General features: G+C 39.4%; 1 protein-coding gene across 4 annotated transcripts in view; it reads right to left on the reverse strand.

The window, feature by feature from the left end:
- Positions 1–5915: 5915 nt before the first annotated feature.
- erc1b (ELKS/RAB6-interacting/CAST family member 1b) overlaps positions 5916–19481 on the reverse strand; it is a 432645-nt gene continuing 419079 nt past the window's right edge. For 2 of the 4 annotated variants that reach the window (XM_007898509.2, XM_007898508.2), the window contains 2 exons: positions 16980–17168; positions 5916–6764 (listed from right to left, as the gene is read on the reverse strand). In XM_007898509.2, coding sequence (XP_007896700.2) covers positions 6627–6764; positions 16980–17168 — 327 coding nt within the window. In that variant the 3' untranslated portion in view covers positions 5916–6626. Of the gene's footprint in view, positions 6765–16979; positions 17169–19481 lie in introns of those variants that run through there. The other 2 variants (XM_007898513.2, XM_007898511.2) reach the window with 1 other exon arrangement.

Below are 19481 nucleotides of genomic sequence, written 5' to 3' on the forward strand. Positions count from 1 at the left end.
GACCTTTTATTAAAATTAAAACAATTTCTATGAAAATGTAAGTATCTGTATTACAGCAGATTGCGTGTAATTCTCAGCCGATGTATTAAGATTTCCAAACTGTTACAAATTTGAGCAATATACAATGGGAATAACATGGGAATAAAGTAAACCAGGGGTCTGTGCAGAAGCCAAGATGATTTTGAAAATGGGTCTGAAGAAGGCACTGTGGATTTATATGATGGTATTACAGCCATTCTTGGCATCTGTTGACTTATAAACAATTAGTAGGATGGTTCATGCATAATGGAGCAAATCAATCATGTGCATAACTACAAATTGAGATTGGACAATTCTTCGCAGGACATGAAATATAAAGCACTTTTCCGTTTAGCAATTGTTTAAAATAAATGATGGGCCCTATATATTTTCACTTAGAAGGAAGTGACAAAGCATTTTAGGGAGAGTGGAGAAGGAGGAAGGGAGTTGAGGTTCCAACAAATAAACTACAAGAAAATGAGGAAATCAAATTCAATGATTCAGAATTTCAGAATGATAACTGTTTTTTGCATTCTTGTAACTGTTTTAAAAAACGGGTGAAAAGGATTAAAACATTTTCCATTATCATGAATTAATCAAGCAGTCATAATCTTCAGATTATCTGTGTGATATTTAGTTCTGCGTTCCCTGTTCCTCTGAAATAAAATGCATGTGCATTTACAAGTGTTTTCCATAAGTCCCCCTGCAACTGCTCGCTTTTCTATTGCATCAATAAATTGAGGGTAACCTGTGGGTCACTCATGTGCCTGCCAACATGACAGATTCTTCCTTCACCCAGATTATTTCAGACCATCCTTACCCATTCTACATTGTTAACATGAAGATTCTGAACATCCTAACCTGGTTCAAGATGAGCATAGCCCAACAAAAGTGATTGATTATTGAAAATCTCTATTCCTGCTTGTCTCCAATTCCATTAGCATATTCACATGGACTGCTTGCAGTGGTTCTTACTGGTTCTGTGGTTGCATTCCAAAACAAATAGGAAGGGACTGTTGGATTGAAAGAGACAGGCATCAGTTTGTAATTTTGCTGGCACCGAATTACTATAACGTAATGAACTGATTTGAGCAGGAATTGTCATAGTGATGTGCTGTCCTTATTGTTCTTTCTCATTCTTCAGATTCATGCAGATTTTGAGCAACTGCAGAGGATTATTTGATTTATTTTGTCTTGTTTTACCACAATAATAATCCTTATATTTGATAATGTGCTTTATCAGGTCATTGAAATGTCTCAAAATGGGTTCACACAATTTTAATATGATAAAGACACATAATAAAGATGATTCTGATTGGATTGTTCTTTTTAGAACAATTCTTTTTGTGTCACTGGGTCAATGAGTAAGTTTATTTTTGAGAGGGACAACAATAATCAGAAACTAAGGAAATATATCTCTGTGCCTGTGTCATGATATCTCTCCTCTTTACTATCTATACAACCCCAGTCAGCAACATCATCTGCAGACATGGGGTTCAATTCCACGTGGACTCGGTTGACACCTAACTTGATTTCGCTACCTCCACCCTCGACTCCAAGACACTGCTGTTTTGACCGATTGTTTTGTCAAGCATCAAGTCCTAGATGAGCTCTAACTTTCTTCAGTTGAATGGTGACAAGACAGTGACTCTCCCACTTGGGTGCCTTCTCACTTAAGGCGCTGTTAGCATTAACCTGCAGGAATGCATATTCCACCTCAAGGAGGCGGTGTAGAATCTCAGTTTCTTATTTAGGACTCCCAATTGGATTTTCAAAGCCCACATTCTGTGCTCTTATCTGCTCAACTTCCCCTCACCCTCAAAACATTGGCTGCCTTAGCTGCCTCTTTCTCCCCTCATTCAAATCCCTATGATCTCGCTCAGAGTCAGAGTGAACAAAGGCACAGACATCTGAAGTAGGGCCTAACCAACATTTTGCATGTAAATTCTAGATTTTTTTTCTATCTGATGCACAAGTTGTGCTAATATTTAGATTAAATCATTTTGCTACATGAAAGGCTTTTTTTAAAAATAAATTTATGCCTTTGTATTTACTAGTGTCACTTTTGTAAAGGCTACCAGAGGTGTGCTTGTCTGGGTGCATGCACATGGCCCTTAAATAATGTTGTAACTCAACAATAAGAACATAAACGAGCATGAACAAGCAAAGACTATTTGGCCCATAATAGTTACGTAATACCTACTCTATTCTGGACCTCACCACAAACCTCATACACTATCTCCTGGGTGTGGGGAGAAGTTCTGAGCAGAGTCCTTGAATGACACAGTTAAAATAAAATAAACACTTATATTCTTGATCACATCTTTACAATTAAAACATCTTTCCCTACACTCCAAATACAAAGGGCACAAACTTTAATGTGTTGCTTTCTGTCAGCCATCATTTTATGAACTTTATTTTTTTGAATGTGGATAGTGTTGAGTTGGAATACCCCTTGTATTGTGTCACAGACATTGACATGAGTTTCCTCCTTGTTTCCTCCTTGTCCCAATTCTCTCTCATTCCCTCACCCCGACCCCATTACCTGTTCAATATGCATAAGATTGAGTGTTATATAAAGACAAGATAGTAAGGTAAAACCTTATACTCATAGTAAATATAGATCTTTAGAAAAACTGTAGGATAGTATTTATTGGTTATATTCTGCCATTTTGGTGATGGAAAGTAAATCTGTGGACTATCTTGCTTTCCATAACAATGTTCATACATTACAGTAATATATCTGAGTGAAACTAATCTTGGTTCCAATGATCCTATTACCTTTTGTACTTCTGAATTAAAACAGCGACTTCATCAAGGTGACACCCAGCCACAATTTTAGAGTTATTAAAAAGAACTGCAGAGTTCACATAATTGTCCTTGAACACTGGTATTGCTGGTGTTCAAATGTCTAACAATAACAGTTCTACTGTCAAATCCCCTGAGAAGATCAGTAACAAATAATAAATAGTCTCCCCAATAACTCTGTGCGGGGGCGAGAAGGCGAGATTGGAATAGTTTACAACATATAATTTTCTGAATGGTGTGTGTGTGTGTAGCTGTAATTGGAAAGGAGGCTCTTCTGCCTAGGAGCATGTTCCCTCCTCCAACCTGCAGGAGCCAGCATCTGGAACAGGTTAGCTCTCTGTCTCTAAATGAACCACTAATAAAAGATGTAGGGCATATATTGTCTTGTTAATTTCTACAACATTCTGTCACATAGGATATAATGAAGTGTCAACGGCTCTGAGCAGAGCATTATTTTCCCGTAAAAGGAAACGCTTCCTTCCTATTCGGAGGACTATCTAACCTTGCAAGCTGAAGTCAGGTCCTCTCTTGCAGAAGGGGATTTGTGGGCTGCTCTTGCGCATCTCCTTGTGGCCAGTTCAGAGCAACATTGACTGGAAGCAGTTTGTCTGCCTTATCAACTACAGTTGGTCTTTGGCACTATGAGGCCAGTGTAAAAAACAATTGTGAGTTTACCTAAGAAGAACTGGAGATAATGGAGTGTAAGTGTAAACTGTAATCCCATGTCAGTGTCGATTTTAATATGGGTAACTATAAACTTTATTGTATTTTTTCAAAACTATTGGTTGTTTTCAATAGCTCATCATGAATGTAAGCTACCACAGAATAAAAGGCAAGATTTGTAACCTATTGTGAGGCAGGTGTGCTTCTTGTAGAGTATTAAGATACTCTTATCAACTCACAATAAAGCAGCAGAGAAAGACATCTGGCAGCTATTTTACACAGATGTCATCCAAAGGTCTTGAAGGATAATGTGACGACACATTGTATATTGTAAAGATACTTAGGAAAATATGTTTATTGTGCCCACTTATCGAGGTGCTTGACCTTAGTCCCAACTATAATCCTAGGTGGAAAGATTTTGACTTGCATTCTCTTAGCTTCTGATTTAACTTCCCTAATGCACTTTGATTTAGTATCTATTGTAAAGACTCTCATTGCCAGCAATTTGTGAAATTCGGGTCATGGTAATTTTTGTGATGGGTTTTACTGGTCCTTTCAAATGATGTTGCTTTGTTCAAGGAGCCTGGCACATCAGTGGTTACTGGTCCTAAATCACACCTAGGATCAGTAACACTCAGCACATCTGCAAGGAAATCAGACTTCAAGGCTTTTCAACAGTAATGAGCTTTACCTGCACAGGAATGCCATTATGGTATTAAATGTAAAAGATGTAGTAAACCCTGTCTGTTGCTGAGGAAGACTCAAGCGATGGAGAAGAAACAACCTGGAAGAATTTCCACATAAACAGAAATAATGGAAATTAATGACAGTATATATTTATAATTTGGATCAAATAATTTTGTCGGATTCAAAATGTGGTTCCAAAAGAGTAAGAATCCATATAAAGTCTGGATCACTGCCCATTTAATAAAGATCTCATAGGTTATCAGCTTATAAAATTGATCCCCTAGCACTGAGCTGTTTTCTAACCTCTAACTGAATGTACCCCGAACCCATTTAGACAGTCAGATTTGTTAAGATGTTTTTATATGACACTGTTCCCTTTTTGCTCTTTGTCCGTTTGTGCCTTTTTCCTCCTCCCCTCCTCTCACCCATTCATAGCAACTTATTCACCTGTTTTTGGTCACCATTAAATGACTTGTGTAATACTCGATAAATCACGGCAAAACCAAGTAGCACAAACTTTTTTTTGCAACATTCCAATTAACAAATTATTGCCTTGTAGATATTTTGAGAAGGGGATAAAAATGTTCCTAACTACTGTACTTATTTTACAAGGATCTTGTGGCAAAAGATTAGTAGTTGGGAACAACCTTTATCACTTTTAAAGCCTCACTTTTAAAGCCCTCTATGATCTTGCCAAACCCTACGTCTGTGAGTTGCTAAAACCTTACCAACACGCCTATTCCCTCCTTTTAGCTTGCTTCACGCCCCCAATAATAATCCTTGCATTTGATATAGTGCGTTTCACGTCGGGAGGACGTCCCAAAGCGCTTCACAGAACACACTGTAAAGTGAATTGACTGTATATTTGTGGGCGAACGCGGCAGCCAATTGCGCACAGCAATGTCCCACAAACCGTCGTAGATTGAAAATGACCAATTTATTATTGTTTTTGGTTTTGGAGGGATTATTATTAGGCGTGTGGAGTAAGGAAACTTGCCCAAGGTTTCACCCTGCCTGGAATTGAACTCAGGTCTCTCACTTGCAAAGCAAATGCTCTAACCACTGAGCTACAGGACTCCTGTTTAACCCACCATCGGCAGTAGTACCTTCAGCCTTTCTACCCCCACCCTCTGGAATTTCATCCTGGAGTCCCTTCAACTCACCCCTTTCCTTGCCTCCTTCAAGATCCATCTCAAGACCTTCCTCTTTTACTGTGTCCTTGGTCATCTTCCCACTACCAAACCGCTTTCTCCCAACCCCTCTTGAATCCAACCACCAACTTGGGTGCAAACTGAATAGAGTCTTGGGACATCCTCCTGACATGAAAGGTGCAACATAAATGCAATTTGTTGTTTTTATTTTATTTTCCTGGGTGTAGATTTAGAAACCCGTGATAAGTTTATTTTCTTAATTTTTTTCTGCAAATGAGTGGAGGGAGACTGACAAGCTCAGAGTTGGCAGTGAGATGCTTTAAGTATTGTTTTTGATGTGTAAACTGCATCACTACTCAATTTATCCTACAAGTAGTTTTATCTTTTACGAAGAAAACAAATTTGTAAGAAAATGTAGAACCAGAGATTGTCAATTTATATAAAGACTGAAGTGAGTTTTCAACTGTAGATCCTTACTAGTATTTGTCATTAAACATTAATATTCATTTTTATTTAATTTAAATAAAAAAAATTGTATTTGTAGAAAAATCCTTCAGTGACTAGTAATGAGCGACAACCTGTACTGGAGAATTGAGAGAAAGTAAGTATATGTGAAAGACAAACCAGCAGTTTCAGTTCTTCAGCTCAGTTGCTGTCCTCAATGTCTTCATATAGCACAGATAAAATAGATTATTATTATGTAATAGTCACTGTCTTGTTATAGTCTTTTGTAGCTTTGGGAAAGAAATTTGTGCTCCATGGATTAATTTAGTAACATAGTTCTTGGCCCACATCAGCTGCTACCCTACTTGTGTGCTATAATGTTGGTCCAAATGGACTGTCCTTAAAGTTTATAGTTTGCCAAACATGGGGTACAATATTTTCAATTGGAGATCAAATGCAGTACATTAAGAATTTACTGGTTCTCATGAACTCTATTCTCATGATTACATTATGGAAACTTGTAATTTGTTCATGAGGTACAAGTTCCCATAATGTGTAATATAATATGGATTCTGGTTGCTCACAGCTCCAATAAAATGCACAGTTTGGGTACTTGTTTCAGAATCTATCGTATCAAATTTTGAAAAATAACAATTACATAATTTCTGGACTTTGCCACATCAGCTTTTGGAAGGATTCAACCTGTTAATTTCTACCACATTTCCACAGAAGATGGATGTGGCAAGTGCCACATGATTGTGCTGACACATTTTAGTAGATCTTAAAGAAAAAGAATATAAATTCTAAAAAATAAACTGCAGGAAACTTGCTCATTTTCTTAGCTCAGTGTTGATCTCATGAGGATTCTTCCAAGGCATTGACGACCAGTTCGAGGATGTCAGGGCAGTGGTCCGCTATCTGCTGCAAGATGGCATTGGCGTAGTCCTGCAGCTCTGAACTTTCTTTTTCACACTGTTGCAGCTCAACACTCAGCTTTAAAATAAAACACAAAATGCACCTTAATAAATGCACCTTACTCTATCAAAGGCAAGAATTAGAGCCATGAATCCATAGTGGACTTCCACCCATTTTCTTACTGACACATGTACATAACTTGTTCCTATAGGCTACCGCCATGCTAAACTTTGGAAGGCTCCCACTCCTTCCCCCATCAATGTAATTCTTGTCCTTTTCTATCATCATGCGATCAGATCAATTGCAGGCAGAATATCACCAATATTCTGGTTTGGCGGCTCAGTGATGAGTTTGTCTCATCATACAGCATTAAGTGAATGTCATAAAAAGTTGTGTTATTTAAGGGAGAGGAAAACTGGCAATTAGAACCATAAAACTTGATTACACAGATAGAAGAAGACCAAATTGTGCCTGTGCTGGCTCTTTGAAAGAGCAATCCATTTATTCAATTTACTTGTCTACTCCCAATTCCCCCCACAAATTATTCTTTTTTATAGTTCTATCTAGTTCCTTCTTGAAAGCTTATATATAAATTCTGTTGAGATCATCGCAAATCCAGACAACTCTTTGTGTAAAGAAAAATCCTAAGCCCCCTTTGATACCTTGGAAACTATCTCAAATTGATGGCCTTTGGACGTTGACTCACTTACTAGCAGAAATAATTTCTCCCTGCCAAAACTCTTTATAAATTTAAAGACCTTTATGAGGTCTCTATTCCAATTGAAGTAGGCCCAATTCCTCCAGCCTTTACTCGAAGAACAAATCATTAATCTCAAGTATTTTTCTTGTAGATTTCCTTTACATCCTTTCTATGGCCCCAAATTCCTCCCAAAACTGGATACAACACTGTAACTACAGTCTGGCAGTCTAACAATTTGCACCAGTTAACCATCAACCTTGCTCCTGCGTATACCACTTAAGTAAATTGATAACCATTTAGAACAGCCAAAATGTTATGAATAGTACTGTACTAAACAACAAAAAACAAAATTACATTTTATAGAGTGCCTTTCACGTCGGGAGGACGTCCCAAAGAGCTGAACGGTCAGTTGTTTGGGCCCGAGCATGGGGAGGTGATGTGTAGGGGTGAGGGAAGACATAGAGGTGGGAGGGAGACCAAAGGCACGGTCGAAGAGAAGGGTCTTGAGACCGACCTTGAAGGAGGCAAGGGAGGAAGTGAGGCGAAGGGACCATGGGATGCAGTTCCAGAGTGTGGGGGCAGAGAGGCTGAAAGCCCAGCCACCGATGGTAGGGCGGGTCGGGCGGGAAACATGGAGCAGGCCGCAGCCCGATAAACGGAGGGAGCGGGCAGGTTGGTAGGGAATGGATAATGGATATTTGGAGGGCAATGACATAGATGTGCTCTGAATCTATTACACCCATCAAAAATACTTTTGCAGAAGAGTTAAGAGCATAATTTTCAAGAATAAAAGTTCTGATGCCCAGTTCATCACCACATTGGCTATTCTAATTTAGATGCTTGTTTAAAATCCAGAAAACATTGAATATGAAATCTTTAATAAGGCTGTTCCTTGAAACGACATAAAATTATTTTTAAACGAGACTTTAATATGACGTTTGTTATCAAATATATAAATCAACAATACTCTCAGCCTATGATGTGTTATCAGAACATTTGCTCACATGTTTTCTTTGTACAAGTTCCGTTAAAAATAATAATTTGTTTTAATTACAAGCTTTCTCGGAGCCCACAGTGCACTCACACTGCACAGTACATTCTTTCTCTAAACTTTCCAATACAACATTGTCTCTGATATTACATACATTTTTATGGTTCCCTCACCAATAGAGAAATAATTTAAAACACCCTGCTCATAAATGTATGTTCACAGCTTCTGTTACCCTAGAGTCAACAATGCTTTTCTGCTTTAAAATGAAAATCAATTTTCTGTTTAAAATTTGAGGAGTAACACTTGTGGCTTCCAGTTTTTATAACCGTACTTGGGGATATGTACACTTTGTTTGTTCAAAAAAANGAACAATCAACATATTTCCTGAGATCAGTTTAGAGACTTTTCAGCTGACTTGATCTCATCTTCCCAGAATACCCACCTTACCACCTTCTCATTGCAGCTGTTTCTAAATGAGTCCAGGAGAAACACATTGTTTACTCTCTAAATAAAGAAATATTTCCTGAAACTAAAATTGTCTTTTGCAACCTTAAACTGTGCCCTCTTGTTCTGGTGTCTCAGCACATCCAAACGTATTGTATTGGGTTTAACCTTCTCCAACCTTTCAAAGGCTTATATACTTCTATAAGGTTCCCTCCAAAACGTCTAATTTCTAGACTGAATAGCCCTAACTTGTCCAATCAAATTCTCTTAGACCCCCTCTACACTGGTTGCAGAGCTTTATGTAGAGGCGACCAGAAGTGTATGCAGTACTCCACGTGTCGCCATTGTACAGCTAGAATATGAGTTCTGTGGATCTGACCCAAGCTGATGTGGCAATATAACCCAGCACCATAACTGCTTTTGTTTACTGCTGCCTCACACTGTTTTGACATGATGAGTGATGAGCCAACTAACATTCCTACGTCTCTTGCAGTTTTGCCTTTGGCAAGCTCTTTCCTATTCATGAAGTACATGCGTTTTCTATTACTTCCTGTATGCAGTACCTTGCATTTATCTGTATTAAACTTCAATTGCTAGTCATCAGCCCCACATGCATAACCTTTCAAGCTCTCTTTTTAGGACATTCGCCTTATTTGTGGGCTAAAGTTAATATTCATATGAATAATTTGTAACAATATTCTTTTTACTAATGTACTTCTGTGCGAACCAACAATGAAATGCACAGTAATTAAGGTTTTAAGCAAAAGGGGGTTTGGAATGTTGATCAACCTGTAGCATTTGTAATACTGCATGTTTAATTTACTAATGATGGAGGAGCCATTTGATTTAACACAAGATTTAACTGCATGCTGGTCTGCTAAAACTCAAATGAGATGGACTATGTATTTTAATGCAATGTGTGGATCAAGATTTCTAATAGAATGAGAGTGATTTTGTACATCCTAAGATTAGCCCTATATTAATCTGCAGTAAACTGTGGTGAAGTCAAGATAAGTGATGGAATTCCACGAACAACATAATAAACTGCATGAAGCATAAAAATTTACTACAGTGGTGAATTAGCACAATTGTGTAAAGGCTGGGCAACATTAGGAAAGCTTTTAAAATATTCTTGATTTTGGTCAACTGGGTATCTGATACAAGGAAACGCATCACCATGTTTAAGAATATCCAAACCAGCCAGAATTCCACATATGCAAAGAAATCTCCTTCATCTGGAATGGTGTACGGATACATCCTGTTTACCTAATTCCAAATTTATTAGGCTTAGGTTGGTAAGAGCCAAAACTTGTAGTGCACATTCAACTCAGAACTATGGACAATTGACAACAGGCTCAAAGCATAGAAACAGGCAACAAAATTGAGTTAGAGGTGCAAATAACCCAAGATTAAAATTATTCTAAAAAATAAAACTGGAAATCTTGTAATGCTGATTTAAGATTCTCTGTGGAATATAAACATCTGAAACACTCCCTTGTTTCTACATCTACCTGTTTTTAATTTCAGATTGCAAAAATGCAAAACAAAGTGAACCCATCTGATTCAGGATGCCAAGCGACAAACCTTCTATAATATTTTACTTAAAATTAATATGTCCCTTTTCTGACTTTTTAAAAAAATGAAACTTTTTCTTATAAATCTAGAACATTTACAAGGACCAAGTGCCCTGTAAAAAGGTTAGTGGCTGGTTGCTTCCTGTTAAACTTAACCTTGTGCAACCAAATAGCTTCTCCTTCTGTGCACTTTTATTAATGTTTCCCATGTGTTTCATGCCATGCAGCTGACAATGTCAATTACCTATTACTCTGGAGGTTTTACGTCTTGTTTAATCCTCCACATTCATACAGATAGGATAAGTACACACATTTATCTCAGTCAGACCATCATGGCAAACCCGTTAGGTTCTTATTTATATTCTCCATCCGTTCCTCCCTTTCCCCGTTTCTCTCAGCCGGCCTCTGTACATTCAACTTTGAAAGTAGAAGTACAGAAACCACCTGTGCTACTTAGTGACATATCACACATGTGGGAGCAAAGTTAGTGATCAGTCCATGGGGGAAGTTGGGATTTAAGACAAGGCCAGATTAATCACTCAAATTAAATCTGCTTCTCCTCCTGCCTCTGCACAGTCACATGTAGCATTCCCTGAGGCTCTAGCTTCCACAAGTGACCATTATTCTGATGTCAACAGTGGTAGTGAATGTTGACAGGTTATTTGACTGCAAAAGGTATCGCAGCCAAGCTTGATCCTGTCTTTGCCAGGCATCTATCGACAGGACAGCCTCTGAGTACTAATTAACAAATGAATGGATTGATATCTACAAGTCTTTACTTTATTGAAATGTGTTAACCGTTGTCTTCCTTCCCTCAGGCAGTCATTGCATCAGGTCATTTGCCAGGTTAGTTGCTCGATGGCATTCATCGTAACTCATCCAACCATGTTGCTGCCAGATCTCTGCCTTGGCTGCTTTCATTGTGCAACAAAGATAAGTTCCCTTGCTGTGAAAAGCATTGCGCTTCATTTTAAGGCTTAACTGGTGCCAACCTGTCAGACCCATATTGGGACTTGATCAGATTAGTAGATAACTGATTACATATGAATTCCAATGGATTATTTTATTACAGTATATTAATTCAGCAACATAATAATCCTTGCATTTGATATAATGTAATTCACATTGGGAGGAAGTATTAAAGCGCTTCACAGGAGTTACTGCAAAGTGTAGTGACTGTATAATTTGTAGGTGAATGTGACAGCCAATTGTGTTCAGCAAAGTTCCACAAACAGCCATGAAGTGAACCAATTTTATTTGGGGTTTGTTGGCCAGGACAGCCAGGTTACTGGAAGAAACTTTGTTCTCTTTCAGAGTGCCATGGGATCTATAATTTCTACTCAAAAAGGCAGATGGGACCTTGGTTTAGCATCTCATCCAAAGGATGGTATTTCCAACAATGCTATACGCCCCCAGCACTGGTATTGGAGTGTAAGCCTAAAGCCAGACAATAAACTCAAAGTCTCAACATGGGGCTTGATACCATAACCTTCTGATTTAGAGGCAAGATACTTAGAAGAAAAAAATCTACAACTCAATCACTCAATCCACAACTGTTTGTGGGACACTGCTGTGTGCATTGGCTGCTGCGTTTCACCCACAAAATACACAGCCCAGTCACTTTATAATATATTCTGTGAAACACTTTGAGATGTCCCAACGACATGATATATCGAATGCAAGGATTATTATTATCATTATTACTACCAATTGAGCCAGGTTCCCTATGCAACCTCCGCTAAGACCATCAAACTCAGCACGGACTTGAATTTAAACCGGCAGGTTCCATGATACCATGGATAGAGCTGCAGCTTACAGACCAGAGCTGCACTTTGCATTGAAACTGTCAATCATTATTGAATGTTACATGTCAGCAGTAAATTAAGGATTAGTTAAAAAGGCTTTGAAAGTTAGTGAATAATCAAAAAACTGCCATTTTTAAAAAAGAAAATAGATATCTGGACAGTGACATAAAAATGCAGAAGGTGAAGTTTGAAGAGAGTAATAAGGTAATAAGGGAGGAGCTCTCCTTGACAAATTATTTTGGTGTTCCAATATGTAGCATTATGAAGTAGTAAGACATGGATTTGCACCCATAATTCTACATGAATCAAGTTTTAATTTCTAAAATTTTTAATTTTATGTTTAATATACACAGAAAAATCTGACTAGACGAACTCATGTTGGAATCAACGTGCTAAATGGGAATATTATAATTATCAAACTGTGGGCTGTGATATATAATCTCTTTATAACATTTATATGGCTTCCAATGGAAAGGAAAAGAAGTTTGAAAGGGTGTTCAGGTGGTTCCCTCCCTTGCCCAAAATGAAAGGCACCAGAAACTTTTCTTCTGATTTGTTAAGCAAGACAGTTGCCATGGAGCAAGCAGATTTGTGGAGTTCAGAAGCAGCAAGCTGTGCTTGGTGGGTGTTGGGTTCCTGCATTATATCCATCCAGCCACCCAATCAAATCCAAAAATCCCAAATGCCTTCCCTCTCATCCACAGATGGGTGGGTTTCTCCACTTTCGAAACCCACTATTTTCTCTCTCGCCTTTAGGTGCAATGCTTCTGAGGTTTTCTAACCCTCCTTTACTGTATGCAAACAGTATGCAAATCAGGTACACACAATGCATTGGCAAATATACTCTGATCTTTCCTCAGTGAGGTACAGGGGGCGGGGCATCAGGGAGAGGGAGGGGCAGCAGGAAGGGGGAGGGTCGGCAATGAGGTGCAGGGGAGGGGCAGCAGGAAGAGGGAGGGGCAGTAGGGAGAGGGAGGGGCAGTAGGGAGAGGGCGGGGCAGCAGGGAGGGTGTGAGGGAGGCTGTGAGAATGCCAAATTCAATGCATTTTTCTCAAAATCTAGGGACACCTGAAAAATCAGCTGAGGCTATTTGCGGCACCACCTTTTACTAGGGTTCATAAAGTTGAGCAACAAGAGTTTAGGAGCAGTCATATAATTAGTTGCACTAAGCACTTAGGTAGCCTGGAGGACATACATTTAAGCTCTGTGAGCCGATCGCCCCCATCCTCACCCGACTTCACTGGCTCCCCAGCCCCCAGAGGATCGAGTTCCAGATCCCAGTGCTGACCTTTGAAGCCTTCCACGGCCTTGCTCCTCCCCATCTCTGTGAGCTTCTAAAACTTTACAAACCTTTCCACTCCCTCTGCTCGGCAGGTCCTGCCCGCTCCACGATCGGCAGGTGGGCCTTCATCCTTTTTGCCTCTACCCTCTGGAACTCCATCCCGGCATCCCTCTGCCTCATTCCCAACCTCGCTCTTTGATCGTGCCTTCGGCTAATGTCCCATCTCCTCCACCTCTCTTAACCAAACCCCAGCTCGGGTGAAAACTGTCACTGTCCAGGGCCTTGGGACATCCTCCTGATGTGAAAGCGGCCATATAAATGCAATTTGTTATTGTTGTTTACTTCGGCATTGTGGCGTTACACCTGTGAAATAAGAACCTTATTGCTGTTCTCAATTGTTATGAAACCAAGAGCACGGCTGCAAACCAACAGAAGTGATTTATAGGAAAACAAATCATTTGTGACACAGGCTTCATGACCTGCAAGTGCAATTACGCTGTGGTTTTTTTTGCCTAAAGCAATCCTTGTCATGCATTAACACATCTGTAGACACAACAAACAACAGTTTGTCACGTATCCTCTACGTGTACAGGATTGCCAGAATATCCAGCGAGATTGAAAGGCAAAGTCTTTCAATGTGAGTGCAAACTGAAGTTGGTCACCCATTAGGGACACCATTAAACGGGAGAGGAAGAGAGGTATACAATCAGATTGTTTCTAGGAATTTAGTCTGGTGATCAAATGGCATTAAATGATCAGACATCAAACCCATGATTTTGGACAAAAAGAATTCTACTTTTTAAGTTAAACAAATGTAAAAAATGAAACTAATGAGAAAAGAATACTTTTACTTCATACTGTCATAGACCCTCTGCCCCACCATCAGTGGCCATGCTTTCAGCCACAATGCCCCAAATCTGTGGAACTCTCTCCCTCAATCCCTTCACCCTGCCCCCTCTCTCCCCATTTACAGGTCGCGCTTGAAGACCTTCCTCTTCGACCGTGGCTACGGTCACCTTCCCCCTCCCCCTGGTTTGGCATCGGGCTCCGCCACTGTTAAGTGCTCTGAAACGCCATCCTGCATGAAGGGGCTATATAAATGCAAGTTGTTGTTGGTGTACAGTCTGAATTCACAACTATAGAAAAGAACACAGCACCATCCAAATCCGCTTCCATATTAGAACCAATCAAGGAGATGTTTTCCAAAAATTGGTCTAAGCTCAATTTAAGGACTTCCTAAGTTGTCTCCTTATTTTTGGCAGCAAAACAATGTTTTTTTTAACAATATGGCCAGGTTACAGAATACTGAAAGCTAACAAACCTCAAAGTGACAGCTTCAGTAACTAGTTTGAAGTTAAGCACTCTAAAGCACAATGGTAAAGTCAATGATGTGCATATCCTGTAAATACTGAGTAAATTTATGATCTGGGGAGTAATTCTATCTCTGATTTTTGCTCTTTTTCTGACGGGCACTTACCAATAGATGAGCAATCAGCATATTGGACCAAAGAAGCAAACCCAAGCATTAATTCGGTTTCTATTGCAAAATACTGTGCCGACTCATATCTTGAGCAATGTGATTTTTGCAATGTTAATCTACATTCTAAGAACCTGGAGTTGTTTCCTTATGAAATATTAATGCAATTCTCTGAAAACGCAAATGACATGTGAAATACAACATGAAAGAAATATTTGCTGCTCTTTGATATGGAAACTGTCATCTTACCCTCATGATAAAAGTTTCTACAAGTCAACACAGATAGCCATGGTAATGAAACTATGCAGTGATAGATATGGAATTTCTCTTGGAATCACTAAAAGTTAAATTCTTATCAAAGAATACAATTAAATTATATATGTGCAGAAATTGTCATTTTATTCCTCGCTTTTTTGGTTAATGAAATACAGTGAAAATCTAGGCGAGTGGATATGATGTTGCCCTTTATTAAAAGAGTTAAAATTGTTTCCGGATGGCTGATTTGACCAATTTTCTTTCCCCCCAAAAAGAAAGGATTTTTCTGACTGAATTTGATGAATGAAATAGAAACAAATGTGAATCAACTATCTGACATTATGTTTCCTTTGCCATGTATATTCCATCAATTGACCACAAAGTTCTACCAGACAATGTTAAAATCAATAATAAAAACAAACATTTTTTTGAAAAATATCTCCCAGTGTAATATTCTATTCCCAGGCTCAAAGGCCTCCCCAGTCTGCACAGTAGATTTTAAAAGGGATTGAGAAAGTGAATCCAGAATAATAATTTCAGATATGGTAAGGCAGCAAAACAGAAACACTAATTTTGATGAATGCAAAGGGCAATTTCAAGACAGATACTTTTAAAGAAAGGTGCTTAAAAAAAAATCCTGATGTTACACTGGAAGGATGGTTGGTGGTTATTCTGGAAGTATGAGATCAAATGGAACCAAAGGCCTCTGAACCTCGTGGTCTTGTGCGTAGTTGACCATCAGAAGTTGCCTTGCTCCTCCTCTTTTCTGTCCAGGGAAGCACCTCCCACCCCCTTCCACTGGTGTCTTGGGCAGCTTAGAACTCATTGAATGGGATAATGAGGTAACTGCTGTACAAGTTGGGAGTGTAAATGCAGGGACAAGAAAAACATTGGACACTTTTCAGTCTTCATTACACCTGTCGGAAGCTCACATCATACAGTCCTGGCAGTAAAACGATTCATAAAATAACACTATTTTAATTACCATCCTGATTCCCACTGACACAAGAGCTCTGTTTGGCAATAGTCACAATGCAAAGGAGTGCAACAAGCATAATCTCCAGTGTTGAGAGCTTTGAGATATAAGCTAGGTCTCTTCAGCCTTGAAAAGAGATAATCAGATGAAAACCGCTAGAGGTATACAAGATGCTTAGTTGGGAATAGAAAGTAAACATACAACAACATACTAAGGTATAGATATGCAGATATACCCCGACAAATATGAACTACAATATTTGTTGTATTTTCCTCCAAGAAATACTTCATCGTGTCTGCCCTAAATATTCCCCTCCTCTACTCAGGACCAGGGGTTATGGAGGAAAAATGTAGGTTAGACACTTGGAGGAAAATCAATAGATAGAAAGGGTAGAAAAGACCAGGATTTGGGACTCATTTAGGAAACAGCTTCGATACTGCAATAAAAATAATACTTCTTACAATAGGGAAGGAGGTCCCAAAGCCCTACACAAGGTTTACTGTAAATTGCAGCAAATCTATGTTTTATGGGCAAACACGGCAGTCAAGCTGTGCACAGCAATGTCCCACAAACAGCCATGGAGTGAATATCAAATTATTTTTTATTGGCGGATTGTTGGCCAGGACTCCGGGAGAAACTCCATTCTAATGTAATGGGAGAGTGGATATTCTGGGAAGATGACATCAATTGGGCTTGGGATTTTGTGGGCTACTACAACAGAGATGCACCAAAGACATGATAATCTACAGTGTACTCTCTTTAGTGAAACATGGTTTAAAGAATCGTACCTGTTCTGAGCTCATCTTCTGCAGCTCTTCCTCCCATGCTGCCCTATCATCGTCGAGATCATATGCCGGGGGTGGAGTTAGTCCTTGGAGAATCTGTGAGTCGCGATCCTGACATAGAGATGTGAGGTGTCCGATATATAGCTTCAGTTTACTGCGGTTCTGGTTCAGTTCTAAAAGTGACTGGACATTCTGAAGAGGAAACAAAGGGAAAGGATAAGCCATTACAAAGTGGAGAAATCATCCTAGCAGAAGTGTCCGTCACCATTACAACAAGCAAAGCTGGGAGCTTCCACCACAACGATGATCACCAATAAAGCAAGGCAAAGAGGGAAGAAACAACTTGCAATGCAGGCAAATAAAAGTGAATCAAAATGCTGAATTATTGACACGATCAGAAAAATATTGAAACACACAAAAGAAAAACACCCGAAGAAATAAGGAAAGACAACAACCAGATCACAACAGACACAGTGCATCCCACCCACTGTACAAAGCCAGCAACATCATCAGAGCACGACAACATGAAAAAGAAACACAATTACTTCAAAACAATGAAGGGTGCAATCATAACTGAAACAACAAACATTCCTCCTCCCACCATTACACTTCTACTCAAGGTTTCATTTTTGGCACTTGTTAATTCTATGAAGTCTCACCAACCTCAAAGCTCAGTCATGTCCAACTGGGATATCCCACTTCACATAAAAAACCTAACAAAACTCAACCCGACAATTACATTCTCAGTTTAAAAAGGCTCTTCTCAACAGTAGCTATTTGTCACAATACACCAAACAACGCCATTACTGAAACATGCAGTTTTAAAACCTTGAAATAAATTGGACATAACCAAAAGACTGGCCACAATTTTTAGTGAAGTGGGCTCAATGCAATAATGGTCTTCTGCCTTAAAATAAATTAAGAGAATGGGCTGTTTGTTTTCATACGGGTTCAGGTTGGGTTTTATGAAAGTATCCAAAGAGTGGCATAAATGGAGCCAGTATGGTAAACATAAACTAGGAGAAAGGCCACTTTCTTTTACTAACATCATTTCGGCTCTCTTTTTAAATAAAACATTCAAACGGATCAAACGGATCAAAAGACAAAAAGATACCAAAAGGATGTTAAAGTGAACTGATGATAGATATCCCTCTTTAAGGCTCTATTAACCTTATCTAAGTTGCAAACAAAAAATCAAGTATAAAAAGCTAGAGAAGTGATCTTTTTGTCTTTGCTAAGCAGTAACATTATCACTCGAGGGCACATGCCTGCATAGCCAGCATCGATGGTCAATCAACAAAACCTGTCCCACAGTACCATCAATTATAGCCACCGCCGCAGTAGCCTATAACTGATAGCATTTCCAGGTAAACAGGGGCAGAGGAATTCAAAACATTTTCCATTGCTTCAGCACGCTGCAATATGCTCGTGCATCCACCTTCGATTGCCCCAGCTCATTCTGTTTGGCCAGCATCCTTCTGAGGGTGATGTCACATATTTTTGTGATAATGAGATAAAGCCTGTTTTAAACAATACCAAAATATTTTGTGGATATCTTTAGTTTTTATGCTGAAGTTCTTCTCATTTGGTCTTCTCCAGTTAACCTTCCCAGGTTAAGAAAGCACGAAAGTTAGTTGCTCCCAGATCTCTGTTCTGTTTTGCCTTCTGTGAGGCTGTCTGGGATCATTTGTAGCCTCTGTTCTACTCTTCTCTTTCTCCTCCCATTGATACAGATAAGACTGAGACTTGTCATGTAGAAATGTACGTGGCAAGCTCTCGTGCCACCTGGTTCATCATCTGAACGGTAGAAGATGGAAATAACAATCTCACATTTAACTATTTAATAAAGCTCACAGAGTGCCATTGAGAGCACTGTCTGGCAAGCTTTCTCGCTACTTTTCCAGCTATGACCACCCTACCATTTAGGGCTTATAGGAGCTGAGTGGGAGGATTCCTTGCCCCCAGAGACTGATCTACCTTTTCAAGTCCTGCTGACCATGAGCCAGGCTGGCTGTGCTGTTATCAGCAGTGCCCTGGAGTACTGTGGACCCGTCTGGCTCAGGAACCGGACTAGAAACTGGCACAGAGGGCTGGCTCGATTCTGACAATGCGATATCCAACAATTTCACTTCAGGGACATTCAGCTCCAAGGAGACCCCTCTTACCCTCCCCAAAGGAGAATCGTTGGGTGAAATGTAAAATTCTTGCTATTTATTTGTGTTTCACCCACAAAATACAGTCGATCCACTTTACAGTGTATCCTGTGAAGTGCTTTGAGACGTCTCAACTATGTGATAAGGCGCTGTATCAAATGCAAGGATTATTATTATTAATAAGGCTTGGGGAGCGTTAGGGTAATGGTTGGGAGTCGAACTAATGAGTCCCATAATGTATTGGATACAGCACTCGCATCACATGTGGACGGGGTGAAACCCTAGGCAAGTTTCCTTATTCCACACAAGTCTGTTTACATAGATATTTAGCTGTAAGTAGGAACTTACAGCT

Source organism: Callorhinchus milii, unplaced genomic scaffold, assembly GCF_018977255.1.
Source record: "Callorhinchus milii isolate IMCB2004 unplaced genomic scaffold, IMCB_Cmil_1.0 Scaffold5, whole genome shotgun sequence".
Taxonomy (NCBI): Eukaryota; Metazoa; Chordata; class Chondrichthyes; order Chimaeriformes; family Callorhinchidae; genus Callorhinchus; species Callorhinchus milii.